The following is a 14,760-nucleotide window of genomic DNA, read 5'->3' as shown; positions in this document are numbered from 1 at the left end:
GGGTCCTACACCTGTCATTTTAATTAACGAGTTCACAATCTAATTGAGGCAACAAAATGCATGCATGCAGACATAACTAACTCATAGTCCACAGCAGTATGTGATAAGTTCTCCTGAAATAACACAGACAATAAATGCTGGAGGAGAGGAGGAAAGACAGAATGTCCTACCCAGTAAACACTTTATTGATCAAAGACATCCTGAGATCACCTGTACAAAACTCTTAAGGATGGTCTGCAACTAAAATTCAATTGAAGACAGGGCAATCTGGGTGTCTGGACTTTACTTAAAGCTAGATGTGCAAGGCAAACTCTTCTTAATGGAAGAGGCCTTGCAAAAGAGGTCTGAATATCTGCTCTTTCTAGAAGCTAATGAGGACTAATGAATATAGTGAATGGAAAGAATATTAGATTTGGGAATGGGGGAGGGGAGTGGGGACATTTGCTTGGTCTCTGTCTAGCTCCAATCAACTGAGGTAGCAGCTGAAGGTGGCCTTGTGCTATTGTCAGGGGTGGGGAACCTGCGACCTCAAGGCCACATGTGACCCTCTAGGTCCTCAAGGGTGGCACTTTGACAGAATCCAAACTTCACAGAACATCTGTTCTCAAAGGGCTGCCCTTGAGAACCTAGGGGGCCACATGTAGCCTCTAGGCTGCAGGTTCCCCACCCTTGGTACTCATTTAATCGGAAAAAATGGAGACTGAGCAACCAGAAAAAAACCTCCAATACTGAAATCAATGAATTGATAAGCATCCTGCTGAAGATATGGACAGGGAGCAGGCCTTTGAAAGATCTAGAAACACTGAAGGGATGGTTGAACTAGGTCATTCTGCTTCAAAGCAAAGATGTTGGAGCAATGATTGGGAAAAGAGGCAAAAAGGTTAAAGAACTTTATACAGACTACAATGCCTGTGTTTCAGTCTCCAGTGGCCCTCCAGTGCATACGGAGGATCAGTGCAGATAGTGAAACAATTGGAAAAATTTTGAAAACAGTCATTCCTACCTGGGAAGTTGCCATCACCCACTACACCTAGTCAACTTTCAGTCAAATCTGATGCTGTGGAATGCTTGAATTACCAACACTATAAGGGGAGTGATTTTGACTGTAAGCTAAAACTGTTGATTCATCAGAGTCTGGCAGGAGGAATTATTGTGGTCAAAAGTGCAAAAATCAAAGAACTTCGAGAGAACATTCAGGCAACTAGCCAGCTTTTCCAGGGAGGTGAATGCTGTCCTCATTCCATTGACAGAGTTGTTCTAATCGGTGGAAAGCCTAGTAGGGTTGTGGAGTGCATAAAAATCCTACTAGATCTTTATATCTGAGTCTCCCATCAAAGGATGTGCACAGCCCTATGTTCCAATTTCTACGATGAAACCTACAACTCTGATGGTTTCACAATGATGTTTGATGATCCAAAATTGGTAGGGATGATTTTCTTCAGAATGCTCAGTATGTAAGCAAAACAGTGTGAAGCAGCATGCAGATGTTGAAAGATTCTAATGCAAAATGTTTTTTTCTTCTTTTTTATAGTGGGACACAATATTCTGCAAAGTTTTTCGGACTACTGAAGAACTGAAGGAGTCATACATCTTTTTGGGTTTTTTAATCTGCTTCTGTTCAAAAAATCAACATTCTTCTGCTTCATAGGTGTTCTGCATTTGAGGTATAGTGAAATCTTTGCTGTCCACCAGATGTAATGTTTTAGTTTCTTACAACAGAGTTGGGGGAAGAGTGTGTTAAAAATCACATTGAAATTTTGAAATAGCTGTTGAGAGAGTGAATTTTATTTTTGTTCATTGTTGATGGTAAATAAAGAAAATTCCCTTCCTGTTACTATTGTGAACACCTTGCTTTGTGGTCACTATAATTTTGGGGGAGGGCAGAGGTGGATAGGGGAGAAAGAATACCAATAGCTCATGTGTCCCTAGCAACCATTCAGAGCACTGTGCAGAATGTAATGATCTTTTCTAAGAAACATTCTATGATTTAAAAAAAAATTGTTGTTTTTAGTCAAGACCAACTCTTTGTGACCCCATTTGCAGTTTTCTTGGCAAACATATTGGAGTAGTTTGCTATTTCCTTTTCCAGCTCATTTTACAGATAAAAAAAAACTGAGGGTTAAGTGATTTGCCCAGAGTCACACAGCTAGTAAGTGTCTGAGGTCAGATTTGAACTCAGAAGGATAAGAGTTTCTGGGTTTAGGCCTGGCCCTCTATCCACTGAACCACCCAACTGCCCCAAAATAAATTTATTGAACCTTAAAAAAAAGACTATTCTATTTGAAATCAGAGACCTCCTGATGGAATTTCGACCAGCTATAAGTTACCTGAATTGACTTAGGCAAATCTTCACCCTTCTCGCTGTTCCTCAATTTCCCCATTTGTCAAGTGCAGGATGGGGATGAGGACGGGGGTGGACTAAGTATCTCTCGAGTTACTTCTAGTTCTTCCATGCTATGTTTCTAGGGGAGTGACATTGTGGTATAGTTTATAGAATGCTAGCCCTGGAAATCCTGGGTTCCAGTCCATCCTCTGACATAAACCAGCTATGTGACCTCGGGCAAATAATTTAATCTCTCAGAATTCCAGGGAACTCTCTAAATATATGAATTATTGATGAGTGGACAATCTACACTGTGGAAGTTTCCACCCTGGGAACTGCATTTATTAAGTGCTTATTATGTGCCAAGTATATATGAGCAGCTAGGTGGCATAGTAGATAGAGTGCCAGGCCTGGAGACAGGCAAACCCATCTTCCTGAGTTCAAATCTGATCTCAGACACTTACTAGCTGTGTGACCCTGGGTAAGTCACTTAATCTTATTTGCTTCTGTTTTCTCATCTGTAAAAATGAGCTGGAGAAGGAAATGTAAAATAAATAAATAAATAAATAACCCTCAAAATCCAGCACGACTGAAAAAAAAAAACAAACAACAAATATGCTAAGCACTGCACTAAACATTGATTATATAAATACAAAAGTAAAGACAACTCCTGCTCCCAAGAAGCTTACATTCTAAGAAGGGGAGATAATATATACTTTGGAGAGTAGATTGGAGTGGGACATGTTGTTTCAGAATAAGATTCACACATTTTTCCAAGGAGTTATGGCAGAAATAATTTGATCATGGTTCCAGACTTGGGTAAGTGGATAGCGGTGGAGATCAGGACTGGAAAGAGAAGGCTTGCTGTGGGCCCCAAGGTAGTTAGTGAGGCTGTGGAGTCAGTGTCCTAGTGCTGTAATTCAGAAGATGGAAGGATTAAAAGCTCCTCAGGAAGCATGATCTCTGGTGTAGTCAGCAAAGTGGTTGGTGAAGTTGTGGAGGAAATGGACAGAGAAAGGGAATGAAGCATGCTTGGGGCCATCCCGCAGGAGGGCACCAAGAGAGGACAGGATCAGATAGAAAAGAAAAAAAGAAGAGTTCCTAGGAAGCAGGAAACTCCCAAAGACCTAATTAGAGCAGAACATTCTTTCATATTATCTGATACTTTACCAAGAGGCCAAAGCAAACAGTTCAGCCCAGGGGAGAAGAGAAACAAGAAGGGAGGGAGGATGAGGGCTGGTTTTCCAATGCCTTCATAAGATCAGGCAGCTTTGGCAGCCAAAGACAAAGGGACCAAGAAGTGACCGGAGCCTTGTGGCTAAAGAGCTCATTCAAGCCATGGGCAGGATTGTCTGGCTCTTGGCATGCCTGTGCCTCCTGACCTCCACTGCTCAGGAGCTTGGCCAGTGTCCAGGTGAGTGAGATTCCCAGAGATAGTTCTGAGCTCTAGACCTGCTATTTTTTCCTGGATCTAGTCCTGAGGAACATATGGAGACCCATTCTGCTCAATAGTGTCCTGCTCTTTCTCATTTCTCTTCTATAACCTTGTGTTCTATGAGGAAGGGGATCTCTTCTCTACTCTAATCTCTTATCCCTTCCCTCTCTTCCCAGAACTTCTATATGCAGCTAGATGGTTCAGTGGTTAGAAAGACTTTGAGTCAGGAAGACCTGAGCTCAAATTCTGCCCTAGATACTTACTAGCTGTGTAACCCTGGGCATCACTTAACCTCCTTCTCCCTCAGTTTCATCATATATAAAATGGGGACAATAATAATAATATTTACCTCCCAGGGCTGTTGTGAGGATCAAATAAGATTGAATATGTAATACATACACACTCATACACAAGCACACACACACATACATATTCATATATATACACATACACATACACATACACACATATATTGCTTTGCAAACCTTAAAGCACTATATAAATGCAAGTTTTTGCATTCATAGTTGTTTATAGACATCTTTAGGAGTATATATATCTATATGTATGTGTATGTGTATATTATTTATATATATATATATATATATATGTGTGTGTGTGTGTGTGTATGTATATGTATATGTAATGACTGTGAACTGCACTGGAAAGATCTGTGTGAGTCAGGAGACCCAGCTGATTGATAGTCTTTCTAGCACCGTATTGGTTCTTTGCTTTGCACTTCCCAGCTCTTCTCTCAAGGCAACAACAACTTTCCTTCTTGGATTTTGTGAAACACTTTGGTTTGGAACTCTCCAAAAAAATTATCCTGGAATCGTGTGTATTATCTAGTAGTCATTATCGCTGTACTAGATTCTCCTGGAAGGACAAAGACCTTGTCTTTTCTAAAGTTTTGTTATCTCCCTCAGTGTCTGGCACAGTGCCCTATACTAATCAAGTTTTTAATAATTGATATTTATATAGCAAACATTGTGTGTCTGCATATATATAGAATATGTGTATGTTGTATATGTGTATATTTTGTAATGTAATATAAATATATATTTTATATATAATTTTATGTGATCCTCTGGGAGATGGATATCATTTATATTATCACCCCGTTTTGGAGAGGTTAAGTGACTTGCCCAGGGTCATATAGTTAGAGTCGAAGGTAGGATTTCAATTGGGTTTCTCCAGACTCCAGGTTGATATAATATACCATGCTAACTCTTATACCATGATGTCCTACTTGGACATCACCTCTTTGAGGATATTTTCTTGCATGTAGAAGTAAAGATTATATGTCTTGGGAATCCTGACAAAGACATTTCTCACAGCTCTCCAAGAAAAATTATTGCCTAACCCTAAAATTGAATGGATAGATATGACTACCTGACACATTCTGTATTGATAATCTCTGTCTCTCTGTCTCTCTGTCTCTCTCTCTCTCTCCTCTCTCTCCTCTCTCAATTTCCATTACTATTTTTCTCTGTCCTCACAAAAACCTCTAAGTGTTCCTTCCTGCAGTTCCCAATCCCAACACAGAGAAGTTCTTGTCCCAGCTCCATGATTCACTCCCTGTGTGACCCACTTCACTTTTGTGTCTAAATTTTTTTCCTTTATAAAATCGGGATAGAATAGAGCTGTTGTTGCTGTTCGGTGATTTCAGTCATGTCCAACTCTCCGTGCCCCCATTTGGAGTTTCCTTGGCAAAGATACTAGAGTAGTTTGCCATTTCTTCTCCAGCTCATTTTAACAAGGGAGGAAACTGAGGTAAACAGGATTAGGTGACTTGCCTAGAGTCCCACAGATACTAAGTGTCTGAGGCTGGATTTGAATTCAGGAAGAGGATTCTTCCTACTTGAGGTCCAGCACTCTATTCACTGTGCCACCGAATAGATTATCTGTAGAGTCCCTTCCAGGGCAAATCTCCTTTCATTTAATTACAAAAGTTTCCATGTGTAAGTACCAATTCTAATTCTTCCTCCCTCCCTGATCCCCTCAAGTTGCTTAGGGTCATTTTGGCAAGGATTACGGGCACTCTGGACAGTGACAATCAGATTGAGCTCTGACTGAGAATGAAACTTGTTCATTAAAGAACATTTCCTTTCTACTTTCAGATTTGTCCATAAGGTAAGGAGAAGTTTTCATCTTCTTAAGCTTAATATCAGAAGAAGTCATTCTCCACAGTAACCCAAGTCCCACTTATGAAGATATGCTTTGACTTTTGGTCACTTCTGCAAATTGACTTCTGGGTTCTATAGATCCTTTAGAAAATACAATACTCAATGGTGTGTGTGTGTGTGTGTGTGTGTGTGTGTGTGTGTCTTTCACATCTTGCAGATGTCAAGATTGTGGGTCTTGGGGAGTCTGACAAGCTTGCTATACTCCAAGGCTGTCCAGGACTTCCTGGACCCCCTGGTCCCAAAGGAGAAGCTGGCTCTGATGGAAAGAGAGGTATGTACCCATACCCTTGGGTCCATATGATTTGGTTGATAATGGGTTAGTATTAGTCACAGAACACTGACTCACTTGCTGTATTATATATAAAGCTGGGAAAGCTGAGGTTCATGGGCCATAAGCTGTAGCTCTTCACGTATTATCTAGAATAAATAAGTATCTTTCAAAATTCTTTTAGAAAATAAATAAGTTTTGAAGGGATTGTGCTTAATTCACAAATTCATACTTCAGCATATACAGCCAGAAGGTCTGGATTCTAGTTTTGGAGTACATTGAGTTTTGCCAAAACTCTCCAGCTGGATATGATATCTCTCACTTGTTTGAACTCAGAATCCTCCCTGCTCCTACCATTTTAACTGTAATTATTAGTGCCATTGTCTTATCTTTCTCATGCATAGAAAGATCCAGGAGGGGAGGGGGCATGTCCTATTCATCTTTGCATCCTTCACACCTCTATGTTCAGGGCTGGAAGCGTATTAAATACCGTTTGTTGATAGATTATAAATGCAAACACTTCACCACCATCATGACCAACATGCTTATTACCATTAACAATTCTAACATGTTGACACATCAAGCATCTGTGGTTTTTGTCAGTCACTTGCAACTAATTTTTTTTGAAGGGGGAGGAATTCTATGCCTCTTTATTAGGCCAGCTTCAGGTTCCAAAATAGAGTCTTCCCCTCTTCTCCACCTCCATCCAAAAAGCAAAGTTGATTACAACTATCTATTACCTTTCCTGAGGTTCTGAGACTTCAGTGACTGGACTGGAAGCCAGGTCTTCTGACTCTAAGGTCATCCACTACATTACACAACTTCCCTAACAATCATAATCATAGACATAATTAATATACAGTCTGTGCTTCTCAGGCCACATATGATGGCGCTTGGAATGCTGTTTAGAGCAAATAATGGTACTCTAAGGATGAAAAAATGTCATTAGTCCTAAGAGTAAATAAACATACTTTGAAAGGTATACTTTGGTGGTAGTAGTGAAAGTGGTAGTAGTAGCAGCAGTAGCAGTACTAGTGGTAAGAATTGTAATAGTAATAGCAGTAGTAATGGTGGTAGTAGTAATAGTAATAGTAGAGGTGATAATAATGGTGGTAGTAGCAACAGTAATAGTGGTAGTAATAGCAGTAATCATAACAGTAATAGTAGAAGAAGTAGCAATAGTAGTAGGAATCATAAAAGTAGTAGTAATTATAACACTAGTAGTAAGCATAATAGTAATCATAATTGTAATCACAATAAGAATCATAACATAACAATGGCACTAGGAGGAGGAGGAGTAGTAGTAGTAGTAGTAGTAGTAGTAGTAGTAGTAGTAGTAATAGTAGTGGGGGAGACCTGGGGGGGGTTGTGGTGGTAGTAATAGTTGGCATTCAAAATGTATTTTACAGAATCTTTACAAACAATCCTCACAACTTTGTGAGGTAGATCATATAAATCTTTTATCCCAGCTTATGGCATAACAGAGGCAATATGACCTAATGCAAAGAAAATCAGTGTCAAAGTCAGGAAGCTCTGGGTTTGAATTCTGCCTCTGACACTGTCTGACATGTGCTCTATGACCCTGAGCAAGTCACTTAACCTCACCGTGTCTCCAAGGAGCTCTAACACTACAAATTGCCCGGATTGCTGCAGAAATGTTTTGGTAGAAGGAGTTTCATCATGTGAAGTTCCCTACCCCGGTACAACCGTATGTCTTATCAAAAAATAAATGAACCACCTGAAGTGCAGAGAGATACCAATGACTTACCCCAAAACCACACAGACAATAAATAAATGGAAGAACAAGGACTTGAATCTAGGTCCTCTAGGGCCAAAATCCAGCACTGCAGCAATTAAAGTTCGGCTAGACTCTATCTTAGGCTATTTGTGCAGTAGGAATTTCAGGAAGGGGGGAGTCAGGGTGGGCTGGAAGACCTAATGGTTGACAAGAGGTGACCATAACTGAGGAAGGAATGCTGGCTTTGGAGTCTGAGCATCTGAGGTCACATCCCGCCTGTGACCTGGATGACTCTGGGTGAGTGATAGAACACCTCCAGGCTGACAAAAGACCAGTTATAAAATGCAGTTGGTTTGGTGTGGGAACTGAGAGAACCAATTAGATTCTGTCTGATGAACACTGACTCCATCTTGTGCTGCCACATATATTATCCTCCATGTTCTTGTTTTGCTGCAAATCATCCATGGGAAACTAGATGGCATAAGTCATCTATTGTTTCATAAATGCAGGTGGATGCAATTAATCAGCATCTCTAAATTATGGGAAAAGAAAGATCTCAAAACTTACTCACCCTCCTCCCAACTTGACTGAAATGTAGTCTTCCCCTCCTCAGAACTTGGAAAGCTTTCAACCTTTCCTCCAATTAGAAATCAGATTACCTAATGTTGTATCCTGGCTTGTGTACTGCCAATTGTTTTCTTTTAGTTAATTTGATTAATTATTTTTAATACATAAAAAGTTTGTCTCAATCTATATTCAGAGTCTTTGGATAGACTGGGGAGTCCATTGACTCATTAATCATGCTTGTTTCGCTAATAAATCATATAGCTTGGATTGCATTTCCTCAGTTATATTAATTTATCTGCCACAGGGCCTCATTTCCCTTACCTATAAAATGAGAGGAGTAGAGTTGCACTAGATGACCTCTGAGGCCCCTTTGCAACTCTACAATCCTATAATATAGAGAAGATATGGAAGGGGGTGGGGGTTGGGGGGAAAGGGAGTGAACTTTAAGTTAAATGTTGTTTATTATCACCATTCCCATCTTCCCATCTCATTGGTATCTACAGGGGAGAGAGGCCCCCCTGGGACTCCTGGGAAGGCAGGACCAATGGGTCCCAAAGGTAAGTAATTAAAAGGAAATCAAAGAACCTGCATGCCCAGCTGGAACAAGAGCAGCCCCCTGAGGCTCCACTCATTGGGCTGCTCATACCTAGAAAGTTAATTTCTGCTATCAGTCAGGACACTCCTGTAAATTCCATTTGCTAGACTCAAAGTAGTGTCACTGGCAGGAGCCACACTTACACCTTTTTTGTGTGTGAACCTTGAAGCAGTATTGATACCTGAGTTATTCGTACATAGTGTAGGCAGAACCTAAGGGTGGATGCATATGTGTCTTGACTTCCAACCAGCTAATCTGGCTTTCTTCTCATGTACAGGAGCTGATGCAGAAACTGACATATGCAAGCCAGGTGACTTTTCCTGATTCCTAGGACCCCATCTGACTTTGGACCATGGTTTGGATATTGAAAGATAGGGCTCTGAGCTGCTGGGAGGGTTCAGCCAAAGGTCCACTCGAAATCGGTGGCTTTATTGAATTCAGGTCCAGGCTGGTTTTGGCTTCCCAGGTGGAGAGCTTCCTCCCCTCATCTATACCCTCATCAAAGCTTGTACAAGTTGTCCCAAAATTCTTAGTGCAATTTGAATCCTAGCTAAGCTGGGCATAAACTAAAACTTTTGAAATACCCTGTGCTTGTCTTGGAGAAAAGAGATGACATATGCAAAAACGAAAACAAAACAAAGCCAAAAAGAAACAAAAATAAAATCATTAAGCAGGACAACATTGGTTGGTTGGTTGTTGCCCTTCATTCTCAAAGAGTATTAAAATGACATCATTACAATAGTCAAGTTACAGTGCATCAGACTGTGGCTAATCGGACTTACAAGCTCAGAATGCTCTACCACAGGTCGGGTACAAGTAGTCTATGTGAACATTTGGGGTGGATTCTCTAAATTTTCGCATCTCGCATTTCTTTTGAGCTACTTCAATTCTGTTTTGCTCATAAAGCACAGCAACTTCTGATAAGATATGGGTATTAATGAATGAGAGGCACTGTGGTATGGTAAATGGAATCAGGAAGACCTGGGTTCAAGTCTTGCCTCTGATACATACTGGATGTGTGACCTGGGGAAGTCACGTCATTTCTCAATGCCCCAGGAAATTCTCTAAGACTATATGAGTTTCGGAGTAGTTACAGATCTGCATAGCTTGAGTTCCTTATCAGGGGTTCCCTTCACTGAGAAAATCTTGGGTCTGGTCCATAGGCATTAAAAATTAAATGTGATGAATTTTAAGAGAGTTCTGGGAAGTGATAAAACAACTTGAACGATAGTTTACAGAAGGATTGATGGAGAAGGGAGGGTTTGGGTTGAGCCACAAGGACTCAGAACCCAGTTTTTCTATTATCTAGGGACAGGGGAAGTCTAATTTGTTCTCACAAATAAGCACTTGCCCTTTGCCGGTTTTGGATTTCTCCTATCTATTTCCCAGGAAGTAGAGATTGCCGAGAGCTGTTCAGCAAAGGGAACACCCTGAGTGGATGGTACACCATATTCCTCTCTGCCTGTAAACCTCTCACTGTGTTCTGTGACATGGACACCGATGGTGGGGGATGGATTGTGAGTATCAGCTCATCGCAGATTAGCCGAGTAACCCTTAGAAAGGGTCCTGGTTGAGGAGCCAAGATCGAGCTCCAGCTCTGCCCCTGTCTGTGTGATCTTGGAAGACTCCCTTCCCCTCTCCGGGGCCAAATTGCTTTATCATCTATAAAATTGAGAAGCTGGTCATCTCCTAGGCCCCTTCCAGAATTGACATTAGATGATTTCCCACTGTGACACTTTCATTCCCCCACAGGTTTTCCAGAGACGGGTAGATGGATCTGTGGATTTCTTTCGGGATTGGGCTGCATACAAGAGAGGCTTTGGCAGTCAGCTGGGGGACTTCTGGATGGGCAATGATAACCTTCATTTGTTGACAGCTCAAGGTGAGGACCTGATGGAGGACTGACTCAGGCCTTTCCCCCAGATGGCTATCAGCCCCAGTGTAGGTTCAGCTCCAGCCTCAATTAATTCCCACCCGGCCTTTCCTTGTCTGAAACAAATACACACACCCTCCTAGGCACTCTGCCACTCTTCTCCATCACACACACACACACACATACACACACACACACACACACACACCTGCCCCAGAATATTTGTCAGTTGGACTTTGGAGAACGCCAACACAATGAGGAAGTCAGATACTCTAGAAGGGGCAGATACAGAGCCACTACTCGGAAGGCAGTGGTGTAATAGAAATCAAGTTAACAAGCATTTATTAAGCACCTACTATGTGCCAGATAGGTAGCTAAGTGGCTCAGTGGATAGAATGCCAGGCCTGGAGTCAGGAACACCTGAGTTCAAATCTGACCTCAGACCCTTACTAGCTATGTGACTCTGGCCAAGTCACTTAACCCTGTTTGCCTCAGTTTCCTCATCTGTAAAATGAGCTGGAGGAGGAAATGGCAAACCTCTCTAGTATCTTTGCCAAGAAAACCCCAAACAGGGTCACAAAAGACATGACTGGAAACAACTAAGCAAAAACAACAAGAAAAATGTGCCAGGCCCTATGTTAATTGCTGAGGATGCAAAGAAAGAAGTACACTCCCTGCTCTCGAGGAGCTCACAGTCTAATGGAAATAAAGTCAGAAGATCTGGGTTCAAGTGCTGTATCTGGCAGTTATTACTTGCATGATCCCAAGCAGGTCACTTAACCCTTCGTACTTCAGCTTTCTCATCAGTAAAATGAGTAAAATATGGGGATAGAAGGGAGCTGTTCAGTTAACAAATATGTATTTGCTATTGTGAGGAAAGTACTTAGAAACCATAAAGCACTATACAAACGTGAGTTATCAGTACACAGTTCTGTTTTCTCCTCTACCCTTTTCTCCTATTTTATCCCCAAAGTCACTCAGGGCCCTCAGCAGTTCAAGATCTTCCAATCAGGCAGAAGTCTGATAAAATCACTCACACTGAGATGTCAGTGACTTCACACCATTATCTCTCAGGGAAATGATCATATTTTAAAGAGGGCCTGGGAAAGGATATTGCTTAACCCCAAGGCATGAAGCTGGAATGGTGAAATTTCGGTCATTAAGTTCAGAGCACTGTGAAAATTTCTTGGTGGTGAAGGCCTTCCTGGCATCCTTCTCTTCAAAAATGCAGCCATTCCTCTGTGGTAGAGGGTAAGGGCAACCCTTGCAAGTTACCTGAATTCCAAAATGATGACTGTGGAACACCCAGACTCTGTGGGAAATGTAGATAGATCTTGTAAGGGTGTTACTGGAATCCCCTTCCTGTTCAGATCTCTCCTCATCAGTCCCATCCAACTTTCTTCCCCACCTCCTTCCCATAAAATTGCTACCTCCCCAGTAATTGCTGCCTCGAAGGGTTGTTGTGAGGATCAGTGAGATAACACATGCATTACTTTGCAAACCTTGAAGCACTAAATAAATGCTAACTAGTCCTTATAGGTGAGAACACTGAGTCCCAGAGGGGTTAAAAGTGGCTTGTCAAGTTCATGTCCAGGGCCACCTGACATCCAGATCTATTCCTTTCCACTGCTTGCCAGAAACCTCCATTGATAATGGGTCAAACTTCTCTGTTAACCTCCCTCAGAGCATTCATTTGTTGATTGGTCAATAAGGAGTGGTGGCCAGCTAGGTGGCGAAGTGGATGAAGTGTTAAATCTGGACTCAGGAAGACCGATCTTTGTGAGTTCAAATCCAGCCTCACTTACGAGCTGTGTGACCCTGGGCAAGTCACTTAACCTTGTTTGCCTCGGTTTCCTCAAATGTAAAATGAGCTAGAGAAGGAAATGGCAAACCACACCAGTATCTTTGCCAAGAAAACCCTAAATGGAATCACGGAGATTCAGACACAACTGAACAACAATAAGAAATACAAGGGGCACTGACCACAAGTCTCTACCAGCACCACTGTATATAGAATTTCACTGCTGGAGCTACCAGCCAGACTTGGGGTTTGGGAAAAGTCTGGACAAAATCTTTTCAAACCCTTCTCTCATAGAAACCTTTGAGTTCCGGGTAGATCTCAGTGACTTTGACGGAGGCCACTCCTTTGCCAAGTACAGGTCATTCCGGGTTTCAGGAGAGGCTGAAAACTACAGGCTGATCCTAGGAGACTTTGTGGAAGGTGATGCAGGTGGGTCCCAATAGGGTTTTGGTCGTGCAAGGTCAGTGGGACTAAAAGCAAAGGAGAACCAGGAGACAGGTTGAAGCCGAGATGTCATCTGATAAGATATGAAGGCTGGAAGGGACCTTAGAACACAGGGTGTTGGAGGTGAATGGAACCTTAGAATACAAAATTTCAGAGCTGGAAAGAACCTTTAAAACTTAAAATGTCAGAGATGAAAGGAACATTAGATATCTTCAAACCTAAATTATTAATTAATTACATATATGGAAACTGAGATAATGTAGGGCTGTGGCTTAAGGAAATGGTGTAAGATAAGGTGAGATAGACAAAATGGGGCCCATTTGTGGAGACCTTGAATGCTAGACTAAGGAGATTAACCTTTACCATGTATAACTATTGGTCTAAACTGTTCCCTTTGCAGGTGACTCACTGACATACCATAACAACCAATCCTTCACAACGAAAGATCGAGACAATGACCCAAATGCAGGAAACTGTGCTAATGAGTATAGCGCAGCCTGGTGGTACAAAGAGTGCCATCTGTCTAACCTGAATGGCTTATACCTCAGAGGTCCCCATGAGAGTTTTGCCAATGGAATAAACTGGAACACGGGCAGAGGATACAAATATTCCTACAAAGTGTCGGAGATGAAGCTCAGGCCTGTTTAGCTGAGGGGGAGGACCAAGGCATTTTCCACTGGCATGTTGGACAACCAGAGGCAGCAGGCTGTATCAGACTAGGAGGACACAACCAGAGTTCTAATCTCTGATCCAGAGAGAGGCTCACAGGATGGTTTGAAGTTTCATCATAGGAGGTTTCATCTTCCACAGCTTATAGCTCATAGCTATGTGATTTGGGGCAGGTTATAATCTTTCTGGGCCTCAGTCTCCTCATCTGAAGGATGGAGACAACAATTCCAGAACAACTTATCAGCTATTTCTTGTAAGGTTCAAAGAGAAGACATGTAAAATCATGTTTTTGTGAGTGCAGGATATAAATTAGAGTTGTTGTTAATTTAGTAACAGGGAGGATAGGGGAGGAAAGAAGGGAATCATATCCCTATGGCCTACAAATGAATGACATCAATTATTAAAATAACTTTTCAACCTTAAATAACATTCCTCCTGATAAAAGAGAAGATGAAATAATGCTAACTTCTGACAATTGTGCCTACAATTATGAAACTTACAAATTTAACTTTTATGAAGTACTTTTTGATGCATTATTTCAGATACCTGAATAAAAAGGTAGGAAAAGAATGATTTATCTTTGACAGGTGTCACAGTGAATATTAAGCTGGATGTGGAGTTGGGAAGACTTGAGTTCAAATCCTACCTCAGTTATTTACTAGCTAAGTAACCTTGGGCAAGTCACTTGACTTCACTCAGACTCGGTTTCCTAACCTATAAAATGGCGATAATAATAGAACCTACCTCACAGAGTTGTTGTGAGGATCAAATGAGATAATACGTGCAGTGCTTGACATAGGTTGACAAACCTTGAAGCACTATATAAATAGATGTTGTAAATGAGAGAAAGGAGCCCCGAAGGGG

The 14,760-nt window shown here is 41.5% G+C and overlaps 1 protein-coding gene across 1 annotated transcript; it reads left to right on the top strand.

Annotated features, from left to right (window-relative positions):
* Positions 1 to 3,317: 3,317 nt before the first annotated feature.
* On the top strand, positions 3,318 to 14,056 carry FCN2 (ficolin 2). Its single transcript, XM_027869742.1, has 8 exons — positions 3,318 to 3,737; positions 6,099 to 6,212; positions 9,018 to 9,071; positions 9,387 to 9,419; positions 10,499 to 10,626; positions 10,862 to 10,991; positions 13,078 to 13,212; positions 13,628 to 14,056. Exons 1-8 carry the CDS (start codon positions 3,662 to 3,664, stop codon positions 13,873 to 13,875), a joined length of 918 nt encoding a protein of 305 aa, XP_027725543.1. The 5' UTR covers positions 3,318 to 3,661; the 3' UTR covers positions 13,876 to 14,056.
* Positions 14,057 to 14,760: the final 704 nt, after the last annotated feature.

This window comes from Vombatus ursinus, unplaced genomic scaffold, assembly GCF_900497805.2.
Source record: "Vombatus ursinus unplaced genomic scaffold, bare-nosed wombat genome assembly UNPS02014793.1, whole genome shotgun sequence".
NCBI classification, from domain to species: Eukaryota; Metazoa; Chordata; class Mammalia; order Diprotodontia; family Vombatidae; genus Vombatus; species Vombatus ursinus.
The sequence above is the reverse complement of the archived record's forward strand: the minus strand, read 5'-3'. Positions and strand labels throughout refer to the sequence as shown.

Excerpts from the sequence above, each read along its gene's own strand:
- FCN2 (XM_027869742.1), top strand. The coding sequence starts at position 3,662 with ATGGGCAGGATTGTCTGGCTCTTGGCATGCCTGTGCCTCCTGACCTCC. Across the intron at positions 3,738-6,098 it reads GGAGCTTGGCCAGTGTCCAG|ATGTCAAGATTGTGGGTCTT; the intron begins GTGAGTGAGATT and ends CACATCTTGCAG. Across the intron at positions 6,213-9,017 it reads TGGCTCTGATGGAAAGAGAG|GGGAGAGAGGCCCCCCTGGG; the intron begins GTATGTACCCAT and ends TGGTATCTACAG.